Below are 23,076 nucleotides of genomic sequence, written 5' to 3'. Positions count from 1 at the left end.
AACTCAGATGCCCCAGCCTTCTTGCTTCCCATTTGAGGCAGGGAGCCTAGATACCATCACTTCTTCCTGTGCCCTGGATCCTGTACCTCCAGGCAGCTTTCAGCTAGCCTTCCGTGCAGAAATATGTGCTCCTAGGAGAGTGCAAATTGCAGGGTGTGATATAGAGTCCTCACTGAATACAATTATGCTTAAACACTATAAATATTCATAATTCTCAGCCGTGAGTACTGCTTTCCTTAGTGTTATACCCTACTTTTAAAAATCACTCAAGAAGTCAACCATTTAAGGCAAAAAAAGTGCTGAGCATGCTCTGGGCTGCTGCCTTGGCTCACGTCACAGCTGGAGAAATGCAGGTGGGGAGTGAAGACCTTGGATCCCACTCGCCTTAGCCACCTATAAGTCCACCCGGTCATCTAGTTATTGCCTGGGAGACCCATTGGAGTTGGCTCTCACTTTCCTCTGATCCCTCCCCTATCTTCACATTGGTGTCATGAACTAGACTGGCCCTGCCTGCCTGGGCTGGATCCAAGGCAACAATTTCATCGCTTCCCTCAATAACCATCCCCTGGATACTTTGAAGTGACTTCAGCATTGTCCCTCATAGACAGAGTGTGAACATTAACACTTAAAGTTGCAGGCTGAGGGAAAGCTTCGTGTTATTTTTGTGGGGGTGTGGTGTGGTGTGGTGTGGTGTGGTGGTGGTGGTAGGTGGGAAGTCCCAGGGATCTTCCGGAGGAGAGGACATTTGAACTGAGTTTAGGAGGAAGGGGAAGGGGAAGGGGAAGGGGAAACAGGGAGCCGTGGCTTGGGTGTTGATATGCCAATGGCTAATCTCATCTTGATGGTTTGTTGTCTAGATGGGTGGGTGGAAGAAGAAACTGCGTTAGGAATTAGTTGTTATCTCCTCATGTGGGGGCCAGGGTCCTGGGGATGAATCCAGATGATATAGAGTGCATCATCGTTGAGAGCAATGGACTGGGTCTACTTTGGGGTTCCAGGAGGCATCCAGGAAAGAGGTCAGTAATCCCCTTTTTGATAAAAATTTTTGCTGGATAGGTCCCAACACTCTAGCCCATTCAGACACTCCAGTAGCATCAATGAATACTATCACACCATGGGCAAATGCAGAACAGATGTGATTCTGTGGATGATGAGAGTGTGGGGGTGGGGCTTAGGAGGATAGGCGTTCTGTGAGTCATAAGCTAATGGGGGTGGGGGTGGATAAAACTAGAGTCTATTTTGAGGGAGCATGTTTCTGGAGCAAGACCAGGCAGATTTACTTGCTTTCAGGTGACTTGGAAAATCTGGTTATCATTTGTTGGATCTTGGCCTTCATTTGGTGATTTCTGACCTTCACTGAGCCCCTTAGTGGTCACCTGCTGGTCCCTGGTCTTCACCTGCTGGCATATAGTCTTCACCTGCTGACCCCTGGTCTCTACCTGCTGGTGTGTAGTTTCTACCTGCTAGCATGTAGTCTTCACCTGCTGGTATATAGTTTCCACTTGCTGGTATGTAGTCTTTACCTGCTAGTCACTGGTCTTCATCTGCTGGTATGTAGTCTTCAACTGATGGTCCTCGTCTTTACTTGTTGGCATGTAGTGTTCACCTGCTGGCCTCAGTCTTCACCTGCTGATATGTAGTTTCTACTTGCTGGTATATAGTCTCCACCTGCTGGTCCCTGGTCTTCACCCTCTGGCATGCAGTCTTCACTTGCTGGTTCCAGTTTCTACCTGCTAGTTTTTGGTCTACGTGTAGGTCCCTGCTGGTTCATGGCCTTTGCCTTCTGCTTCTTGATCTTTACCTGATTGTCTATAGTCCCTGTTTGCTTGTTTCTGCCACTTGACTGCTCTTGGTCTTAAACTGGCTCCTGGCCCTTACTACTTGTCTTTCATTGTTGCCTATTGGCTGCTGGTCCCTGGTCTTCACCTATACTACTTGGGAGAGTGGGAAGTCAAGGGTTTGTGAAGCTGGATTTACTTGGGTTGAACTCGATTTTCATTGTGTTCTTGTGCGACCTTGAACGAGTGACCTTCTTTCACTTAGTGTCTTTATCTAAACATGGAGTCGTGAAGTAAATATTTATTTCAGAGTTGCCAATTGAATCAAAAAGGCAAGGAGATTGCATGGCACAGAGAAGTCTTCCCAATAAATTAGAGGTCTCTCTTGGCTTGTTTTGATCACTGTATTACTGTGTCCCCGCGCATGTGTCACCAATTGGAGAACAGCCTCAAGCCTGGCCAAGAACTGTGCTTGTTTGGGATGTAGGAAGGGGAGCACCTGCCTAAGGGGTGGAGCTAAGCTGCTTCTCCTGGTGGTGGAACTTCTTGTGGGCACACAGGGCAGAGGTAGGCTAGAGTGCTAGCCTGTACCTCCAGAACTATTCCCCACATCCCAACAAGCCCTGCTGGCTGGGATGACTAGTGTAGCTTCTGTACCCCATGGAAACTCCACCATGCAAAGTGTGCATGTGCAAAGCATGTGTGTGTAGGTGGTTGTATACTTGGAGACCCTTTGAAGTGCCGTATCAGCCCTGCATTTCTCATTTTACTTCTGCTATGGGCTCTGGCAGCCGGTTTTCTACTATTATCCATTTGGCTCTTTCCAGGGAAGGCGTTGAGATGGTGTGTGTGTGAGTGAGTGTGTGTGCGTGCGTGCATGCATGCGTGCATGCGTGTGTAGTGTGTGTGTGTGCGTGTGTGTGTGTGTGTGTGTGTGTTTGTGTATGTGTGTGTGTGTTGTACTTTCATGGCCAGGCTGAAGCTGCCGTTACAGCCAGGCACAAATTCTGCCTACTGTGCCTTCCAGCCTCAGCCACTTTGTGTGGGGTATCTTTTCCCAGAGGGAAAATATCTCATCACAATGGGCAAAGTGTAGTGGGATCTGGGGGGTCTGGGGGGTCTTAGGGCCTCTCCATCCTGATTTGGCACATACTCAGCTGTTGCATGGCATGAGTAACCCAGGCCTGGCTCTGCATAGGAGCTCACAGTGATCACCTGGCAGCCTCAGCTGTGCTTGCTCTAGGGGATTAGAGGCCTATGCACACTCCCACCAGGGGGTGGTGCTGTTTTGATTGTGCACCAGGCACTCATCTCTGCTGTCTGCCTGTGGACCTGATGTTTTGGCAGTGACAAAAGGTTGTTTGCCCCTCCCTAGCTGAGCTCTAGGGAAGGGCCCAGGCTGTGTCACTTGTGTCCATGTCCACTGGCCTAGAGAGTTTGGTGACACCTCTCTGCCTGTGCTTATATCTTATATCCTGTATCCCTTTGAGAGGTCTTGGATGTGACCAGTTCTAGAGATAGGACCATGAACTCAGTCTCCTAGAAGGCTGCTGCTCTGCATTGCAGTTCTCTGCCTTTCACAGGCCTGACCCTTCCACTCCTCTGACCCCTAAGTTCACCTTGTCCCCAGAGTGCAGGGGCTCTGTGGGAGCGGAGGAGGATGAAGGCTCTGTTTATCTTTCGCACTCTGACTCACTTCCCCATCACTGCCTGATTCCTGGACACTCAGATCTCCTTTCCTCTGCAGCCTCTGTACAGAGCTCAGATGCTGACCACAGACTGAAGGACTGGCTTGCTCCTTTCAGGCTTCGGCTGCCCTCCCTGGCTCCTGTCTTGCCCTGTTCCCTGGGCCCACTGCTTGGTGCACCGCAGGAAGTCTGTGCTTGGGAACCAGCATGAGCCTGAGTTCTGCCTTGCTTACCTGAAGGTTCCTACCTGGCAGGAGACCTCTCACTGCTGAGCTTCAGCTGCCCCCTCTACAAACGGAGGAGCCCTGGAGGGTGCCTGAAATGGAACGTAAGCTGTCGGGTACTTCAGACCCAGCCCTTTTGGCTTCACGGCGAAGTCGAGATTTTTGGTCCTGGGTCCTAGGCGATGTCGAGATTTTTGGTCCTGGGTCCTAGGCGATGTCGAGATTTTTGGTCCTGGGTCCTAGGCATTCCTTCCTCCTTCTGCGCCTCTGCCTGGCTCAGACCTCGCTGCTGCCTGCCCTCTGCTCTTTGTCCTCCTTCTTGTCAGAGGAGGGATCAGGAGGAGTTGGCTCCTCTGTTGCTTCCTCACGGAGCCATATTCCCAGGGAAAGCTCTGAGCATGTCCTTTTGCTGAGGAGCCCTTTAAAGCTCCCTGTGGGTTCTGGGATCAAACAAGCAGGCCTCAGCTAAGCATCCATGCCTTCTCCTATGGAGCTCATTTATCCTTCATGCAAACAGCAGGAGCTCAGCACTCACCCTTCTGTGAGTGTCCTGTTCCTTGCAGATCTCCAGAGGCCCCTGTCTCTTGCCTCTGCTTATACCAGCCACTCGCCTGGTTTGTCTTCTTTCAACTGCTGTCCTCTGAGAGCCCCATGACAACCTCTAGCTGTGTGACTCCCACTCCCTTATACTGTTGAATATGGGCCCGGTTTGTGTGTGTGTGTGTGTGTGTGTGTGTGTGTGTGTGTGTGTGTGTGTGTGTGTGGTGCAGGCTGGGATCTGTATCTGTTCTGGTTTCCAGCATAAGCCCTAGACTGGGAACACGGGGAGTGACTGGAGAGATTCCTGTTGGGCTCCAGGGGGCAGTTTGATCACTTGCTGGGAAAGAAATGGTTCCCAGTCTGTCTTCTTAGGGTAAGAGAGGTGTTGATGGGAAAATCGAGCCTCATCCATGGCCAGGCTTCTCTTAAGTTCCTCTCTCGGGCTTGCGAATTTCGTGGTATTGTTTTTCAATTTTCCCCGAGCATCTGCTACTGTGAAAATTTTCATTATCACTGGCAAGGATACCCTCTCGTCCCCGCTGGCTATAGGAGAGTTCTGAGATCTCCTCCCATCTGTTCCAAAGCACCTGGAGGCTGATATGGGTAACGTCCCTGGCCAGCTGGGCACTTTCTCAGAAGATCTAAGGGCTGGGGCTCAGCGGGCAGTCTGCCTGGTCAGGGATGCTTTGGCTGTGCCCAAGTCACGAAGGCTTCCCTGCTGCTTCCCTCAAGTGTGGGTGGCCAGGCCAGGGAAGCTGGCTGTGGGATCTAGCCAGCACCTCATCACCTCTTTTCCACCCCGAGAGACACTTGCTTCTGAAGGCGTACTTCCCAGACAGCCATGTTGATGTTGTAGCAAGCACACCGCCCCCTCTAACAGGGGACTAATTCTGTGTTTTCCCAGAATCTGTGGCCATGATGGAGGTGGAATAGTGAATTGTGAGGAAGCAAGGCTGGAGCTCTAGGCCGGGGGTCAGCCTCTCACCCTTCACCTTCGATGCGGCACCTGGGTACCCTGCTTAGAAACAGCCATGATAAGTGTAGGAAGGCTGTGGGCATTCTGTCTGGTGACCTTGCTGGTCCAGGTCTGGCTCTTGCTGATTTTGGTCTCCCTTGCTTTTAAACATGGCTGGGGTCCTTTCCTTGGTGATTACGGCTCGCACGCTGCACTTTGGGTAAGGTGGCCACACCGAGAGTGCTGAGACCTTCCTGGATTACCTCATGTGATTTTCTACACTAGCGTAGCCTATGCTGAGGTCAGGAGCAGAGATCTGGGTCATCAAGAGCCACGTGCAACATGGGACAAAAACTCTGAGGCCAGGTAGTATGACAGCAGAACTGAAGTCCTGCCACTAGGCCACCCCAGCTGTTCACAAGGGGGAGGGAAGTGTCATTCTTTATGTTTCAGCCCTCAGAGGTTATACAGCAGCTTGCCACCTCCGTGCTTGTGTTACCGGATGCCCTTTGCATCAGTGCTGACAAGTGAAAGGCTAAATGAATAATGGACACTTCCCAAGGGGGAATGTATCTTAGAATTTACACAAGACATGTTTTGTGCCCTGGGCTGTCATCTCAGGACACCTGTACGGTGAGTGTGCTGTGATTCCACCCTCCCTTGTTAGAAGACAGGGCTTTAAGCATAAGGTTCAGACGAGTGGAAGGGACCAACCTGGCCTGTGGGCTACTTAGTGCAGAGATGAGATGGTCACATTTCTATTTTTGGCCAGCCAAAGTTGTCCCTGGAGAAGCCTGTGCGGGTTGGGGGCGGGGTGGAGCTAGTGTGTAAGAGACACCCCAGCAACCCATCCCCCATCTGTTCACAGGCCCCAGAGTGAAAACTTCGGCCAGCAAATGTAAACACAGCTTGCTTGGACTTATCTAGGTGAGATGACTTGGCGTGATGGGAACGGCGTCCCTGCTTCACTCTTAGCTCCCTTCTCTCCTGTCTTCACTTACCCAGGTGACGTGGGTGAGGGGAGCACTACTGAGAAGCGTGAAGGCAACATGAGGTTCCCTTTGCCAGTCATCTCTCTGGCCTCGGCTATAAGGCGCATGGATGTGGGGACTTGATAGCAGCCAATAGAAGAGGAGCAACAGGCTGGCGGAGGGGAGGGGCTAGGCCTGTAGTGGTCCCCAAAGAGGGAACTGCTGCTCCCACATCTTATTTAAGGAGTACCATGAAGTTAGCAACATTGAATTTAAGGCTCACATTTGGGAGCCTGAGCTCCAACAGAAAGGTGGAGGGTGGGCCAGGGGCCACCGCAGTTGGGTAGAGCCTAGTACTGGGAATGTCGGTACAACACCACTTGTTTGAGAAGAAGGTAAACAAACACTCTATCAACTGGGAAGGCTTTTAGTCAGTGTTCCATTAATGGGCCTGACTTGGAGACAGGCCAGGCATAGAGGATGCAGCCACTCACAGTTATCATGTAAGGGCATCCTTCTGGATGCTCATCCTGGACAGTGGCCCACAGGGTGGTGGCCCTATCACCTAAAGTTTACTTGCTAAGTGTAGTCATCTCTGGTTGTGCTCATGATAGTCAGTGTACCAGGGCTCAGCATCATCTTGCTGTACCACATGCTATGGACAGAGATGTGATTGGGTTAGCTCAGCCTAGGAAGCAACGACACAGATCCATGAGCAAGCAGTAACTCTGAGCTGGATTATCTATACATCAGGGAGCAGAGGATGGTTGGAGCCCTGTGAAGGAGGTACTTCACAGGGTCTGGGAGGATAAGGGGACTAAGCAGCAGACTGATGCGTAGGAGGCCACACTGATGTGAACCTCTAGTCAGGAAGCAGCAGGCATAGGAAGCCACAGGTAGCTGACACAGCACAACCTCCAGGTTCCTACATGGCACTTGGGAGCCAGGAAGTTGCCCTTAGAAGTCTGACGGATGAGAAGAGGGATCAGTAACAAGCTGTAGAGCTGAGGCCGGGGCCAGGAAACCTGGCAGGATCAGAAAGACCTAGTCTTTCATAGAAAGAGCCCTGTGGGCCCAGTGGGTCAGCTCTTGCACTGTGGATCGAGTCAGGAGCCAGAGCAAATGCCGGATCTGGGCTCTCTGTAGCAGTTAGCCCGACCTGGGAGAGAGGGTGTGAGTACCAGTGGTAAAGTGAGATTTCAATGCTCCCACTAACATGTGTCATACAGGGTGAGAGAAAGCAGAAAATCACAAAGGGATGATGTGGAGAATGGGAGAGACAGCTGAAGAGATCCAGAAATCAAATGCAGGCTGAAGTGGGAAACGGTAATAGCAACCCTCGCTAAGTACCAGCTTCACATCTGGGAGAGCCACTGGGGTCTAAAAAGAAATGCTTGGGCCAGGTATCTGGGTAGCCTTGCCTTTCAGGAGACCACAGACGACAGGTGGTCACTGGGAGTGGTCTCAGATTCAGAGGGCGGGAGTAAGCGGAGGCAAGCTCTGCTGTCTGGCTGGCCATGGATGTTTAAGCTTGGCTCTGTTTCCTCAGTCCCTACTGTCCAGGGACCTCTGAACGGTCTGTTGCTAGGAGACCAGGCTGTTGCCAGTGTTGCCAGGAGTAGAGCTTGTAGGGCAGGTCTTCCCTGAGCTAGCCGAGGAGTATGGTGGATGATAATTGCAGGAGAAGTGTTGCTTCTGGGAGCTCCATATCTGCAGGCAGAGACACAGCTTGTTGTTGTTGTTGTTGTTTTTTTTTTTTTTTAAAAAGCTAGGGCTAGACTGTGAATCTCTGTCTGGTCAAAGAGGGACTTGGGATTTTTCTACCCAGGAGAGTCGTGATTCTAGAGGTGTTTGTAACCTCACCCACCTCTTTTCCCAGTAGAGCTTTGAATGCAGATAGTCCCCGCTAAGGACCATGTGCAAGTGCTTGGACCTCAGGGTGATGCCATTGGGAATCACTGGGAGCCTAGAAGATGCTGGGCCTATGGGAGTGTCTCAGGTGCCTGGGACATGCTCTCAGAATGCGAGGATGCCAGTCTTTCTGATCTCCTCTGCTCCCAGATTGCTGCTCTGCAGCCTGGCCCTTGTCAGAGGCCCAAAGCATCAGACGGCCAAGTGGCTCTCTAGAACCTCCGGGATGGAGAGCTAAGTGACACCCTTCTCCTCTGTAAAGGTAATTGCCGTGCTCGTTACTCGGAGTTACTCCCAAATGACTGATGAAACCGCCTAAGGGAGGGAAGCCTTAGTTTGCTCACAGAATCACAGGCTTCACCATGGCTGGTCCCGTGTACTTGAGCAGAAGATCATGGCAACAGGAACATGCAAGTGGAGGAGATTCTTTACCACATGGTTATTAGGAGGCAGAGTGAGACAAGACCCCCACCTCCAGCAACTTAACTTACTTCATGGGAGCGCAGAGCCCACCCCTTAGTCTATAGCCTCCCAGCTGAGGACCAAGCATCCAGAACAGAAGAGCAATCTATAAAAAAAAGACCAAGGGAATGTCACTGTAGTGATGTGAAACAGCCTCCTATGCACACTGAATGAAGTTGGCTCCAGGTTCTCAATGCCCCCTCCCAACTTTGCTGTGTCTCTAGACAGACTCTGAGAAGGACACACACGAACGGCAGAAGGCAGTCCTTCTGGGCACACTTTCCACATACTAAACATGGCTTTAGACTCTATCGGTTGCCTTGTTTCCCCTGTCTCCTGAAACAGAAATCAGGCAGCTTGGAAATCTAACTCTGGCTCCCTGTGGGTTTTGGTAGTGCGCTTGGCTTGGCTGCCTGCCCTCAAGCCTCCCATCAAGCATGAGATTGAGGCAAGCATGGACTTGGTGATCGGGGTTGGGCCTGCACCTGCTGCCTCTTACAGCAGGGGTCGCCTTTCTCCCCTACCACCAAAAGTGCCATGCAACACTTTCCTTTTCTTATTAGCCTGAGTCTCCTTGGCTAGCCTGCTTGTATGTGGCTACATAGGGGTGCCCCTTGGCATTTTGGATTCCTTCGTTCCTTAGCCTTTGTCCCCAGAGCTGGATCCCTGGAGTGCCTGTGCTGCCTAGGTCCTGCCTGTCCCCTCTGAGGTAGTTCTTCAGCATTGTTTATGGCTCCAGGTTGTCCTACCTTTGAGCTCTGTGGATCTAGTTGTCCTCAGGTTGCGCTGTCTGTCCATCCCTTCCTTTGACAGCTCTGGGACAGCCCTATTGTTCCTGAGGCTCTCAACCTTGAACTTCCTAGAGGAGCAGAATTAGACAGGGAAAGTTGTGGAGGACCGCTTGTCTCATCCACCCAGGAGCAGATTCTGGTCTGGATGCAGGAGGCCCTGAAGCCCAGCATCCTTCCTCTCGCTGCACTGCTCAGGGCCAGCTCTGCTCTTGAACAGACTTGATTTTCAGCCGCCTTTCATTTGCTGGGTTACTTTACCTCGAAACCCTGATGTGTCAAAATGATCAGTATCTGCATGCATATCTCACCATCCAGTGTCCTGTGAACATCTCTGCATCAGGCCCCGAGCCTGAAGGTCTGGAACGCCCCCTGCCTCAGTTTCTCTTCTTGGGACCTTAAAGATCATGCCTGAGAAAGTATAATAACTATACCCAGTATTGTGTGCAAAGACAAAGTATTTTTGGAGCTGTAGGAAAAGGAATGGTCGATTTTTAGATAGCAAGGGGAAGTCAAACAGGTTCATAGGGAAAGGGGGGGTTTGGAAAGTTTTGAGGGGTGCACAGGGGCTTCTGAGGCAGAGGAGAGGAGGAAGAACACTGCAGGAAAGGCAGCCAGCATGCACAGACTTACAGCTTAGTGTAAGCGCTGACTGCCACAGGCTGAGGGCACAGGGCATGTGAAGTTTGGAAAATAGACTGGTGTCCTCTGATGTGTGCATGCTTTGATCCCCAGGCAGTGGGGTCATGGCAAGTATGTCAGAGCATGGTGGGTTTTGAACTTGGGTCTGTAGAATGGGACGGGGAATTGAGAACCGGAAGGTGTACTGGCATCCCTTATCCACTGGCTTGAGGGAAGCGGAAGTTTCAAGCAGGTAGAGGAGGTGACCTCTGTGAGGGTCTGCAGAGGAGTCCTGGGGTGGGGGCCCTGAGTTTGAGTGCTAAGAAGTCTGCAGGGGGCCTTGAGCTTTCGAGGTTCTCTGAGAGAAGAATGTGCTGTGAAGGCATGCCAGGGACTTATCCTGTCCTGATATAACTCCCCCAGAGCAGGCTTCCATGTGAATCCCGGCCGGGAGCTTGGTGTTCCATTGGCGGAGCAGTAAAAGTCATTAACGAGAAGCCGGAGAGTTATAAATAAGCCAGCGTGCTCCCACCCAGTGTTCCCTGCCTTTCCAGCCCGCGGGAGCAGGGAATAGGTTTTGATTCATTAATTGGCAGAGGGATGATGCTCCAGAGAGCCTATAGCACCGCCAGCTCTTCCCTATCCTCCTAGTTGGCTCCAGACAGCGTCCCCCCCACCCCCATGCTTGCTGCTCACCTGCCCTGCCTACAGTTCATCTTCCTGTGGGAACCTCTGGGGCTGCTGCCCCTGGCTCCAATCAGTTGGGTTTAGCTTCAGTTCTCTTGTCTTTGCCACTGTCCCCTTGTCCCCCTCCCTCACTTGCTCACCCTCAGGTGTGCAGACTGGAGTTAAGAGTTCCCAGGCTCCAGATGGGTAGGCTGTGCCTTTCCTTTGGATGTTGTGGGCGTTACGAAGCTTGGGTTTTGCCTATGAAATCTAGCCCCTCACACCTCTCTTGCCCTGGGTTGCTGCCTGCTGCCCTCTCTGCAGCATGGGCACTGGCCAAGGTCTGAAAGATTGAGCTGAGGGGTGCTTCTGCACACAGGCCAGTATAGCAAGGGCAGGAGACTGGGAGAGGTGGCCACACAATCCGTTGTGGTAAATCCTCATCCGTGGTCTGAAGGGAGTTATAACGGAGGAAGACTGGGCATTGCAGAAAGTTCTCAGGGAGGACTAGTTACCCACGGAGCAGGTGGAAGGAGGTGGGGTAGTGTGGGCAGGAGCACTACATATTTCTTGGGAGTACTCAGGGAGAGCCAGGGGCTCTAAGAGCCGGACCCCCAGGTTTCTCGGCAGGATCTCTGGCTCCCTGGGGTGTAGAGCACCAGGTATAGATTGCACAAAGCTCTGGAGACTGTCATGGCTTTTCATTTTGCTTTGAAAACTTTGGGAAGCTAATGTGGTTTTAGACGGGGCCCATACACTGTGGCTGATGCGTGACGAGGACCCAGTCGCCGTGGTGTGGGAAGGCCACATGTCTATCAGGAGGGTAGAGAGGTGATGGTGGTGTGGGCCAAGGCCATGGCAGGGAGTGGAGGAAATCCAGCAGACCCACAGTGTATACGGAGACAAAGCATGTGGGACTTACTGAAGGCTTGGGGCAGTGGCTTGTGGAGAGAGACGGGTCAAAAACATGTGGTTGGGGATAGCTCTCTCCTGAAAGCGGAGGAGCATTCTCATACCCGTGGAGCTCTGTGGTGTGGGTTTGCCGCTGGTTTTTTTTTTTTTTATCAGGTCAGGACTGGTATGGAGTTAGAAACCCAGGGGAGGGTTCTTAAGCAGAATAGTAACTACGAAAGCTTCCATTGGGTGAGGTCTGATGCTTAGGGGTAAGTGTGCAAGGAGGCCTTATCCGTCCACAGTGCTTAAACATAGCTTCCGGCTGTGGGCGGAGGCAGAGAGGCAGGCCTCTGCAGGACTGGCCTTAGAGCTTCCTTCTTCAGCCTTTGCCACAAAGGCTCGTGGGCTTGAAAACCTGAAGGCAGCAGGTTGATAAGCCTGTGACCATCACCTCTAGTTTATCTCTGAAGAGTGAAACACGCTCATTAATGGGAGCTTGGGAGGATCCAGGAGAACAGGGGAGTGATGGAGAAGACAGTGAGGGCCTTCATGTCCCTTTGGGAGCCCTGGGGGAGGACCTGTGTGTGTGTGTGTGGGGGGGACACAGACCCGGTGTGGTGCAGGCCTTCTACAGCCCTGCCTCCAGAGTCTTCCCAGCCTGCGGTTTTGTTTACCCTTTACATGTCTTAATAAATGATGAAAAATATTTATTCACCATAGATCAATAATTTACTGTGAGTTATGACAATACTAAATTTGGTCAATTATTCATGGGCTATCAAGTATTTATAAATGCTACCTTAATTTAAAGCATTAGCTATTAGAATTCAAATATTCATAAAGCCAGTGCCAGTTGAAAGGAGGAAGGGCAGGGTACAGGTAGCAGGGGCGGCCGGGGAGCTGCCCCAAGAGCGATGCCAGGCCTTGTGGGAATGGTGGGGGAAGGCAGAGGTGCTGGACTCCCTGTGGAGACCATAGCTCCTGGGTGGGCAGGGATGATCTGGGTCTGTTCTCAGCCTGCCTCTCCCTTCTGCCACCTGCAGAGAACGAGCCGAGCCTGGCAAAGCAGGGCTGAACTGAGGGACCTAAGTACGAGGCTGCCCCCGCTCCAGGTGGAGGCCCTTTCTTGCCTGGTCTTTCTGGAGACATTCTGCCGTTCATTAGCAGGGAACCCAGAGGCCAGTTAATGCAGGGCCGCTGAGCAGGAGGGTTGTGGTCCCCGAGGAGCAGGGCCCAGCAAGGATGGGTTTGGCTTGTTCAGAGAGCATGCCTAGCTTATCCGGGGGAAGCATGAGTGGCTGTGCCTGGCCTTGAGACATTCAGAGCGCCTAGAAGAGGCAGCCGTAAGGATGATAGTGGCCAGCGTCACTATCGGGGGAAACAGAGCAGACTGGTGAACCTCCTCCAGCAGACGTCCCTGGAGTACTGCTTTACCCACCCGTAGCCTTGGAGACTCCTAACCAAACCCCGGAAGGCTGGATGAGAGAGTCTGTGCCTAGAATGACCTCCGTGCCTGAAAGGCTGCTCTTTTCCAGCCCCTCCCCTGAAGGCAGGTACCCATTGCCCATTGAGCTGCGGAATTGTCTCAGTGGGCACATGTCTCATTGCTCTCACCTGTCCTTCCTCAGGGAGTGCCAAGCTTGCTGCTACAGCCATTTCTATCCGATCAAGGGTTGGATAGAGTCAGCTGTGATTCTTGGACCTTGTTTCCTTGTCTCTTCCCCTCACTGACTAGGGAAGAATATGGTGGCCTGGTTTTGATTTCTTCAGTTGTATGGCCCTGGCCATGGACCCTAGGATGAACATTACTGCAAGTCTGTTCTGTTCTGTGACCTCTACCATACCTGATGTGGTCTCCCCGGGTGCTCAGCTGCTGACATCTCCTCAGGGGAGGCTGGTGGGGGTATGGTTGTGGCTTGAGAGCTAGTTATGTTAGGGTTGGACTCTGAACTCCAAGCAGCCTCTCTCCTCCTAATTTCTGGCAACCTGGAGCTACCGACTGGCTTAGAGGCCTCTGTGGGGACCCTGTGCGTTCCCAGGCAGGGCACTGGAACTACTGCTCATTACAATTCATCTCTACTCCTTGCTTCCCCTGCTGTGGAGTTGTGCTCAGGGAGCACTTATCAATCTATTGGACCTGCACTGTGATCAAGAGAGAAATCAGCTTTATGGCCATATGATATTGGGAGGGAAAAAAAATGATATCAAACGCAGTTATCCCCCTGAGAGCTGAGAAAGCTCTCCTGAGCTCCAAGCTGGAAAATCGGGACTGTGGAGTTCCTGCTCCGTGCCAGGCAGTGTGTGGGACCCTAAAAGACGGAAGAGCAGGGAAATGCCTGGGCCCACAGTGTCCTTGCACTAGACTTTACTATCTCTGGGTCCTGGTCATTGTGTATGTGGGGGTGGGGTGAAATGGGGTGGGGAGGCAGCACATCTGGAAGCACTCCTGCCCTCCTGGGGCTTGTGAAATGGGGTGGGGTGGAGAGAAAGCTCCCTGGAGAGGGCCAGCCCCTCCTCCAGGCCCCACAGTGGGTCCCTGGACAGCCGACCCAGGCCCAGGCCCTGCTCAGCATCTCAGCATAAGCTCTGTATAAATTGTGTAGCATCCCATCTCACACAACCTTGATTAAGCTAATAGCTGATTTGGCTTTGATCTGATGTATTTTGATCTTATTATTTTTATGTTAGAAGCCTCCAAATAATCATCATTTCAACAGTGCCCCAATTAGCCGGCCATTCACGGAGGATTGAAAATTGACTCACATCGGGCCTCTCCATTAGCGCCTGTGAGAGACTTCCAGCCTTAATAACCCTCCCCAGCTCCAGAGGCTGGGTGCCTATGGTGCTGCAGGTGGTCACATAAGGGCCACCCTGCCCCTTGTATGAGGAGGCTATCAGCACAGGTAGGATGTGGCAGGATGGCTCTTAAATCTGATGGCTGCTACTTTAAAAAAAAAAAAAGTGCTTTTTGAAATTGGCTTACATTTTATCATGGCAATTTTTGGTTCTCCCTCCTTTCTTCCTCTGGCTCCCTGCTCCCTCCTACGGGTCCCTTTCCTCTTCCACAACAGCGCCCCTAAAGTTTTCATGTCACTTGTTTTCTTTGACTGTCTTCTCCAAAGCAGAGGTAACTTTTTAAGCGAGGGTGGGTGGGGTGGGGGGTGAGTGGGTGGGGTGGGGGATGGGGGTGGGGCAGGGGGAGAGGGACGAGGTTCTGAGACAGAGTTTTGCTGTGTAGCTTTGGCTGGCCTAGAACTCACTATTTAGCCCAGGATGGCCTCTAGAACTCATGATATTTCTTCTGCCTCATCCTCCAAAGTGATGGGATTGCATGTATGAGCCTCCTCGCACATTGATAACTAATACGTATTAAGGTTCTGGGTGTGACTTGGGTATTGATGGCGGAAGATAGGGAGGGTCCCTGGGAAGAGGAAGAAAACTGACATCTGTTTGGCACCTTTCTATGTGCAGCGTGGACTCTCCTCAGTCAGGAGAGACTCTCGTCTTCATTGACTAGAACACCGAGGCTCAGGAAGGGTATGGCTGCTGGCCAGATGGGTGAAATGTGACATGTGCTTATGTGATGCCTGTGTTCTTCCCAGTAATGGTAGGGTAGCTGTTGGTGACCAGTTTTTCCCAGAGCCTGGGTCTTAATCATGCTGGACTCTATTCGTGTAGCCTCCTCATTTTTATTGGTTCAAATCCTTCATTTGAGATTCTGATGCCAACAACATAACTACGTCTCCCGCATCCTGGATAAGCCCCCTTTCTCTTTATTCTTGCCAAAGAATACATGTTCTGGGAGGATCCAAAGTGCATGGGGGGGGGGGGAAGCGAAGCTTATATGTTATTGGCGTGTTGGATATATGCATGAAATATACAGGAGCCAAACCTTGGTGTTCAGGGGCATGTATATACAGACAGGGACACTGAGGCTCAAAGTCCCGTCACTTCAGAGCTTAGCTTGTATGGGCTACGGAGCTGGCTTACCATAGAAGTCAGGTGGTGACTTAAGAGGGAGCTGGGCAGGCGGGTGATGAGCCGGGAATGACTGATGGCTTGTAGGAAGGATGCAGGACATGAAGTTCCTGGACCATTAGGCCCTGCACTATCTAATTTATATGAAAATATTTTTTTTAAAGGTTCTAACACAATGTATTGAAGACACAGTGTCTTAGTATTGAAGACAAAACAGTTAAAGAGTAATCCACGGTGCCTGAGCCATTTTCATTTCTTGCCTTATTTAGAGACATCTTTTCTTTCACGCTGTGATCAGCATACAGCGTTGTGTCTTTGTTTTCATTTGACCATGTCTCAGAAGCATTTCCAACATGTCTGTGGTAATACAGACTGGGAGCTCACCTTAGTCTAGCCCCGACACTTGGTGCTTGTGTGGTTTCACATTTCAGTACCTGGGAAGCAGAAGCAAAAAAAAAAAACAAAAAACAAAAAACAAAACCCATCATGGGTATATAACGAGAACAGCATGGTTTCACAAATATCAAATGCTCAACGGAGTCTGGCTCACAGGAGACTCTCACACAGTTGCCCCTCTTCCTCCATGCTTCCCCACTTATCTATCATTGGAGGATCCTTTTTACTTTCGAAAGCAATTACCTATTCATGTCATGAAATTTTGGCAAAGTATAGGAAAATCAAAAAAGAAAAGCACTTACAAATTGCTTTCACTCTGAACAATTTGCATTTTTCCTTCTAGTCTTTCTTTCATGCATATTGAACTTTACTTAATTGGTAATGTAAAATACATATATTTTTGGCATTATGTTCATATACCTCTTGATGACAAATGCTCTTCCATATTATTGTGGCGATTGATGCACTGCTTCAGTGTATAGTGCTGCTGTAACCGCACACCTGTTTGCCTCTTTCAGAGAGTTTGCAGTGTTCTCTGAGTACCACTGAGTGTCCTCTTATGCTTTTGGATCTAGTGCTGTTCCCATGGTCTGGATAGTTGCTCAGAGAGGAATAAAAAAAAAAAAAAAAAAAAAAAAACAAAATGCCAAAAAACCAAAAAAATACAGAGCATGAAAATGTCAGGACTCAGTGTCTTTGCACAAATCTTTATGAGCTGCCATGCTTTGCACACTGTGTGTGCTTGGTGTGTGTGTATGTGCGTGTGTGTGTGTGTGTGAGGGGGGGGGAGGGAGAGAGGTGAACAAGGCAAGATCACTGAGGGTCACTAGATGAGCCAGGTGGCTATAGAGGCAATGCACAGGGCTATAGCAGAGAAAGTGGGGGTGGGGAGGTCGAATCGGTCCTGATGAAAGAATGAGCATGACGCTGAGTTCAGGAGGTGAAGAGTGCACCCTACTATGTAGGGGCATAATGAAAGGCATGAGGTGCAGGCATGGTGTGCCTTCCAGACTTCCACCAGACAGGCATGTATGTGTGTGTAACATGCACATGTATGAATACGTGTAGAGGCAAAGAGGTCAAAAATGCAAGAAGTTGGCTGTTATCACTGAGATAGTGTCTCTCCCTGAACCTGGGGCTTAGGGACTTACGTAGTGAACCTGGTGAGAGGCTCACAGGTTCTCCCTGCCTCTGCCTGCCTAGTGTTGGGATTATGGGTTTGCATCGCTATGTCAGTTTTTTAAAAAATTAGTTTTAAAATATTTTTTGAGATTATAGTATAATTACATAATCCCTCCCTTTCTTTTCCTCCTCCCAAACCCTCTCATATACCTCTTCTTGCTCTCTTTCAAATTCATGGCTTCCTTTTTCATTAATTGTTGTTATGTGTGTGTGTTTGTGTGTGTTCCTTAATACACACATACAACCTGCTCAGTCTCTGTGATGTTACTTGTGTGAATATGATTTCAGGGCTGACCATTTGACATTGACTAGCCAGTTGGAGTGCTCTTCCCTGGGGGAGACTGTTTCTCACATTCCTTTCTTGGCTGCAGTTCTTCTGGCAGAGCTATAGATGGAGACCATTGCAGAAAGCCACAGATGATCAAAACACAGAGTTGTGGAGCCCAGTTTCAACTGATGGGTCTTCATCGCAACTCCTGCACTTACTTGGGCTCAGGGATCACTGTGGAAGAAGAGATGGCACAAGTGTAAGCGCCAGAGCAACAGGGAGTTTGTTGTGAGATTGTGGCTCCTAGGAATGTCAGAATCCACACTCATTAAGTCCCACCAAGATGACTGGCTGAACATGATCAGAACAGGAACTATCCCAATAGACGTGTTAATGTGGATGGGGCAGGAAGCTCAAAGAATGACAGGCAACTAAGGAGTCTGTGTGTGTGTGTGTGTGTGTGTGTGCTCGCATGTTTGTGTGTTTTTTTATGTGGGTGCTGGGTGTGTGCAACGTGTGCGTGGGCATGCGAGTGTGTTTGTGTGTTTGTTTTTTTTTTTTTTTTATGTGGGTGCTGGGTATCAGAGCTGAGATCATCAGGACTGTGTGGCAAGGACTTTTATGCACTGGATGTCTTAACTCAGCACAATGTGATTGAATTTCTGTGAATCCAACATGGAGGGACAGAGCATTTGGGTGGCTATGAGATCCTTGAGAGACCTCATGTCCTTTGTTTACCCAACTCTGGGTCCTGGCCAGGGAAGTGGAGGAGTCCCTGGGAACTGGGACCTGAGTTATCATTTATAATACAGTGTGTATGGCAAAGCCCTAGTATGCGAGCAGGTGCCGTTGGGGGCCAACCCCTTTTCACATCTTTTCCAGCTTCTCACTTAGGGTGAGCCCTCTTGTTTTTTTTTTTTTTTTTTTTTTTTTTTTTTTTTTTTACTTTTCTCTCAGCCTTGTCTGAAGCATTACATAAACTCCAGGGCTCCCACGAAGGAACTGCATTGTCAAAGTTGTTCAAAGTCTGCTGCGCGCAGCAGATGGCTCGCTGCCATTCACAGGCTGTGTTTTGAGACTGCATCTGCTTTCCCACATTCCCACCATCACACAAAGCATCCAGAAGACATACTTGCTTCGAAACTGGTGCAGGGAGATGGGTTGTGGGGGAGCAGCATCTTTCTGTCTGCTCTGATGTCTGTAAAAGGTGTGAGCTTGCGGCTAACGATGGTGCCCCGTGTGGTTACTGGGTAACTTCTAAACACCAGGCTCCTGAGTGTGTCAGCTCCAGAAAGGGCTGTTGTCATCCCAGTCTCATTTCTCCTCGGCGCCCATGGTAGCTGCCTGAGCTACGGGTGCATCTTCCTTTGTGATTGTCAAGTGGCTTTTGAACAATCCTGGGCTTCTGGAGCCAACCACTTCATCGGGGCTTTGGCTCAGGGTTCTCATGATAGAACTCAAGTGGCCTTGGCCCTGAGTCTGAGACTCCTGCCCCACTGCCTCTCCCTATTCCGCATCCTCTGAGGTAAGTATATGTCTTCCTGACGTCATGACGTCATCCAGGTCTTACAGACTCAAGCAGTTCAGTTCCGACAACCATTGCAGAGCACACACACTGTGCTCTCTGCCCATGACAAAGGACACACAGATTCCCCAGCATGGGTTTTCAGCTCCTCCCCAGCATTTTGGCTACTGGCCCAAGGTGGGGAAAGGGTGTCTAATTGAGAGTTCTGTTTGGTGAGTCAGGGAGATTTGGGGCAAATCCCTGTTCTACTATCCTTTTTTTCACTAGCCTGGGGCAAGTGATCCAGCCACTTCTGACCTTTATTTTCTCATCTATCAAATGGGTTTGAGATGTGTAGTTGGATGTTTCCACCGAGGTTCTCAGTGTTCAATGGTGACTTAACGTTATCAGCATCCAGCTCATGAGAGCTGTGGGGCCTGGCTGGGCCTGGCTCTTGGTCTGTGTGGAGCTGTGGGAACGAAGCCTGTGCAGCGGCGGCCATGCTGACTTCTTCCTGTGTTTTTCCTTTCTTTCCAGCCTGTGACCTCATGACCCAGGGAATTTTGGCCTTGGTCACATCCACAGGCTGTGCATCTGCCAACGCCCTGCAGTCCCTCACAGACGCCATGCACATCCCCCACCTCTTCGTCCAGCGCAACCCTGGGGGTTCACCACGTACTGCCTGCCATCTGAACCCTAGCCCCGATGGCGAGGCCTACACACTGGCTTCGAGACCGCCTGTCCGACTCAATGATGTCATGCTCAGGCTGGTGACAGAGCTGCGCTGGCAGAAGTTCGTCATGTTCTATGACAGCGAGTATGGTGAGTCCAGGGTAGGGTGGGGTGGGGCGCTAAGGCTTGGGTGCAGGGACACCTGGTGTTGGGAGCCCATTACCAGAGGCTCCAGTCATGGGACCCGGTACTGGGGTGTGGCCGGGATGTAGCTCCATGTTGGTGGTCTGGGCTGAGTTTTCCTCAGGGTGGTAGGGCCCAACCTTGAGCTTCCTGAGTCGGGCAAGAGCTGCAAAAACAGATCTGTAGATAGGCACTAAAGTTGCCTAGCAACATCACCTTATCATGACAGCTGAAGTTTGAATCATCTTAGAATTTTCAATAAAATATTAATAAACTGCTGGCAGGGATCTGAAGAGCTGCATACAGGCAGCAGTGGAGGCCGCCCGCCTGGGTCTTTTTTGGCATCTTCTTCTCTGAAGGTTATTCCTCATGCAGGATGGTGGTCCAGCCTTGGGTTTTGTTTACATCCACCTTGATCTGCCCTGTTTCGGGGTCTTAGGCTGGGGCAAAGATGAGAAGGGGGGGGGTGCCTTAGCTGTTCGGCCTACGGGCACTGTACGGCTATCTGTGAGCGGCTTCTCTGAAGACCTCTTCTGTGGGAGTAAGCATAATTCACTTGTTAGGAAACCACAAAAGCAGGCTTTGGAGAAACAGTTTCGTGCTTGCTGAAAGCTTCTCTGCAAATAGACCAGTTTGAGTCCCGAGATTAAAATGGTTTCCACGATTTGTGCTTCAGAAAGGTTTTATTTGGAGACTGTTGACAATCACGTGCCATTATGAGAAACAAGGCAGGGGGTTCTTATGTGCCCCTCACCCAGATTTCCTAAGGGTAGCATTTGCCTAGATGCAGCATAGTATCACTGGCAGGATTTGACCCTGGTGCAGCCTGCAGGCTCCATGTCGTTTTCCAGTTTCTGTGTCTGCATCCAGTGTGGTCTGCCATGGGTGTGGATGCATTATCTGCAGCATCTGTCTTACATGCATGTTTGTGTGATCACTAGCCAGGGACCCAGTGCAATTCCTTTGTAGCCACAACCACCTCAACGGCTGTTCAGAGTTGGTGGGCACTTGTGCGGTTTGCAAGGCCCCCCTGGCTGAGATTGGGATGGAACTGTGCAACCCTTTTTAAGTCCACTTTTGTCTCCTGGTGAAGTAATCCCTTTGCCAAGAATGTAACTAAGAAAAGAAATCAGCATATGTTTGCATTTGCCTAAATACTCTGCCTCCCTGAGTCTGGGACGCTATCCTCAGTGCTTGAACAAATAAACTGTTTGGAGCCTTCCAGGAAGAATTGAAAGAGCAAACAGTAACTGTGTTGAAATAAAAAATGTGGTGGCAACTGGGACAAGGGTGGCTCACGGCACCGAGGATTCTGCGGCAGGCCCAGGAATGGCTTTTTCCCTCTAACCCTTGCTTAGCCTCAGGTCCCTTGGGGGGAGCTGGAGACCTTGTAACAGCACTGATACGCCACAAGGCATTTCTGAGAAACTGGGCCTTCCACCAAGAACCAAACCTTGAGGTCCTCCTGTTGGTGTCGAGGCCAAGCCCTGTGGGAGGTTGAGGGCACCACCAGGATTGGGACGTGTTGTACTCCATGTGCACAGGCCCTTCCCATTCTGCTCCTCTCAGGTGCCATGGCTCCTCTTGTTTCTGGCCTTTCCATACATTTCTTTCTCTCTGGAGAGATCTTGAGGAGCCACAGCTGCAAGGAGGGCAGGTGGCGGCTCTCTAGCCTGCTCACTGTCTGGCCTCCTCCTGTGATTCCTGAAGACTGAGTGGTGCCTGGAGGCAGCTGCCCAGACCATGTCTTTTCTTCTCATTATACATCCCACTTCCATGTAACTCAGCTGGCGTATGCTCCAGGAAAGGTATATTTCCCCACCTGTGTCCAGCAGAGCTGGCATCTTATTCACCTGCTCACCTGTCCTCAGCCCACTTGGCTTAAACTGTCACTCATGGGGACTTGTCCTTGGTGTGCACTGGACTCTTGCGGAGATGGTCGTTCCAAGAACAGCGGGCCATATGGCTTTCTTCTCTGTGTCACAGCAATTCAGCACTGTGTCTGGTACTATGTCAATGACAAATTCATGGATGAAGAAAGACCAAGGGAAGATGTGGAGAAAGATGAGAGCACCGGGTGGTCTGGAATCTGATCTAGGATCGGGGACCGGGAGCCAGGAAGCATGATTCATCTTGCAGAAACACTTCAAGCCCTTTGTCCTCATCTCCCTCACCCTCGAACCTGGAGCAGCCCCCAGACTGTGTTAGCATGGTGCTCTTCTACCCTTACTGGGGTTGAATTTAGTTCTTGGCTGGCCTGCCCTTTATCATTAGTCCCACAAAGCTGCAGAGTGAATAACAGCTTTCGTCAGATGAATCACTGTGGGGAGTGTTGAGAAGGATGCTGAGGCTGTATGTAGGCTCAGCAGCAGAAAACCATGTTTTGGTGCTGAGAGCCTCCCATGGTACAGGGAGGGAGGCTTTTGCTGTATTTGTTGATTGTGGCACAGCATGGGTACCTCAGAGCTGATGAAAGTCCTAGCAGAGCCCCCTGCAGATGGCGCTGTCCAGGGTGCTGACCCATTTGGCTTCAGTTACTCTGGAGGTCATAGCTCTTTTACTGTGTAGCCTGGGCAGGACCCTGCAGCTTTTGCCCACCCTAGCCATTAGCTTCTTAATTTGACAACTTTTGAGGCTTGTTTGTGCCTGCATAAGTTTCTTTACCCAGGCTCTTGCTGCTTGGCTTGACTATTCCCCTCCTTAATATCTTAGCCTGTTTTCCCATGTGAGTCCCATTAGGTTAGCTAAGGCCAATGAAATTCACAATATACTCAGTCTTTAGAGTGGGCATGTGGTGGGTCCTGCAGCATCACTGGCAGTGGAATGTCCATGTGCTATGGGTCCGTTTATGTTGCCAGCACACTGGTGATGATGTAGTTTCAGATGAGCTCAGTTAAAATGCAAATTGAGTGTAAATACCCTTATTACTCCCCAAGTCAAATGGAAGTGATTTGAGATATAGTGACTTTTCAGTGATGATCTCTAAGTATCTTTGCATATATGATTTCATTTATGCCACATTTTACCACGGAAGCAAATAAGGCTCAGCCAGATGCCTTTTGACTTTAAGGCCCCTGCGCTTAACCAGTGTGTTGTCCTATTTCTTGGTAGGCTTTAGCCTTCTCCTTGTCCAGCTAGTGAGAGCCATTGCTGAGGCAGGAGTGTGGCTCAGAATACGGCAGGCATGGCCCATAGTAGCATCTCATCCTGTAGTGGACATCACACACAGACCCTTCCTTTGGGAGGCTGAGGATTGCTTCTTTCCCACTTCCTTGCCAGTTTCCCTTTAATCTCAGGAATCTCTTTCCCTGGTAGAACCTGAGGATTGACCATTTGCATCAGGTGTGAGATCAAAGCAGGAAAGCCCTAATCGAACTTGACAGGAAGGCATGCTA

The 23,076-nt window shown here is 50.5% G+C and overlaps 1 protein-coding gene across 3 annotated transcripts in view; it reads left to right on the top strand.

The window, feature by feature from the left end:
• The window catches only part of GRID1 (glutamate ionotropic receptor delta type subunit 1), a 715,979-nt gene that overhangs the window by 113,851 nt on the left and 579,052 nt on the right, over positions 1-23,076 (top strand). For 2 of the 3 annotated variants that reach the window (XM_084796806.1, XM_084796808.1), the window contains exon 3: positions 19,364-19,648. The exons of the other annotated variant lie outside the window; for it this stretch is intronic. In XM_084796806.1, the coding sequence (XP_084652932.1) occupies positions 19,364-19,648 (285 nt within the window). The remainder of the gene's footprint in view (positions 1-19,363; positions 19,649-23,076) is intronic. 3 annotated transcript variants of the gene reach the window in all.

The sequence above is a fragment of the Acomys minous genome (assembly GCF_964271855.1).
Source record: "Acomys minous genome assembly, chromosome: 9".
Lineage (NCBI taxonomy): Eukaryota > Metazoa > Chordata > Mammalia > Rodentia > Muridae > Acomys > Acomys minous.
This window is presented reverse-complemented; position numbering and strand designations above follow the sequence as displayed.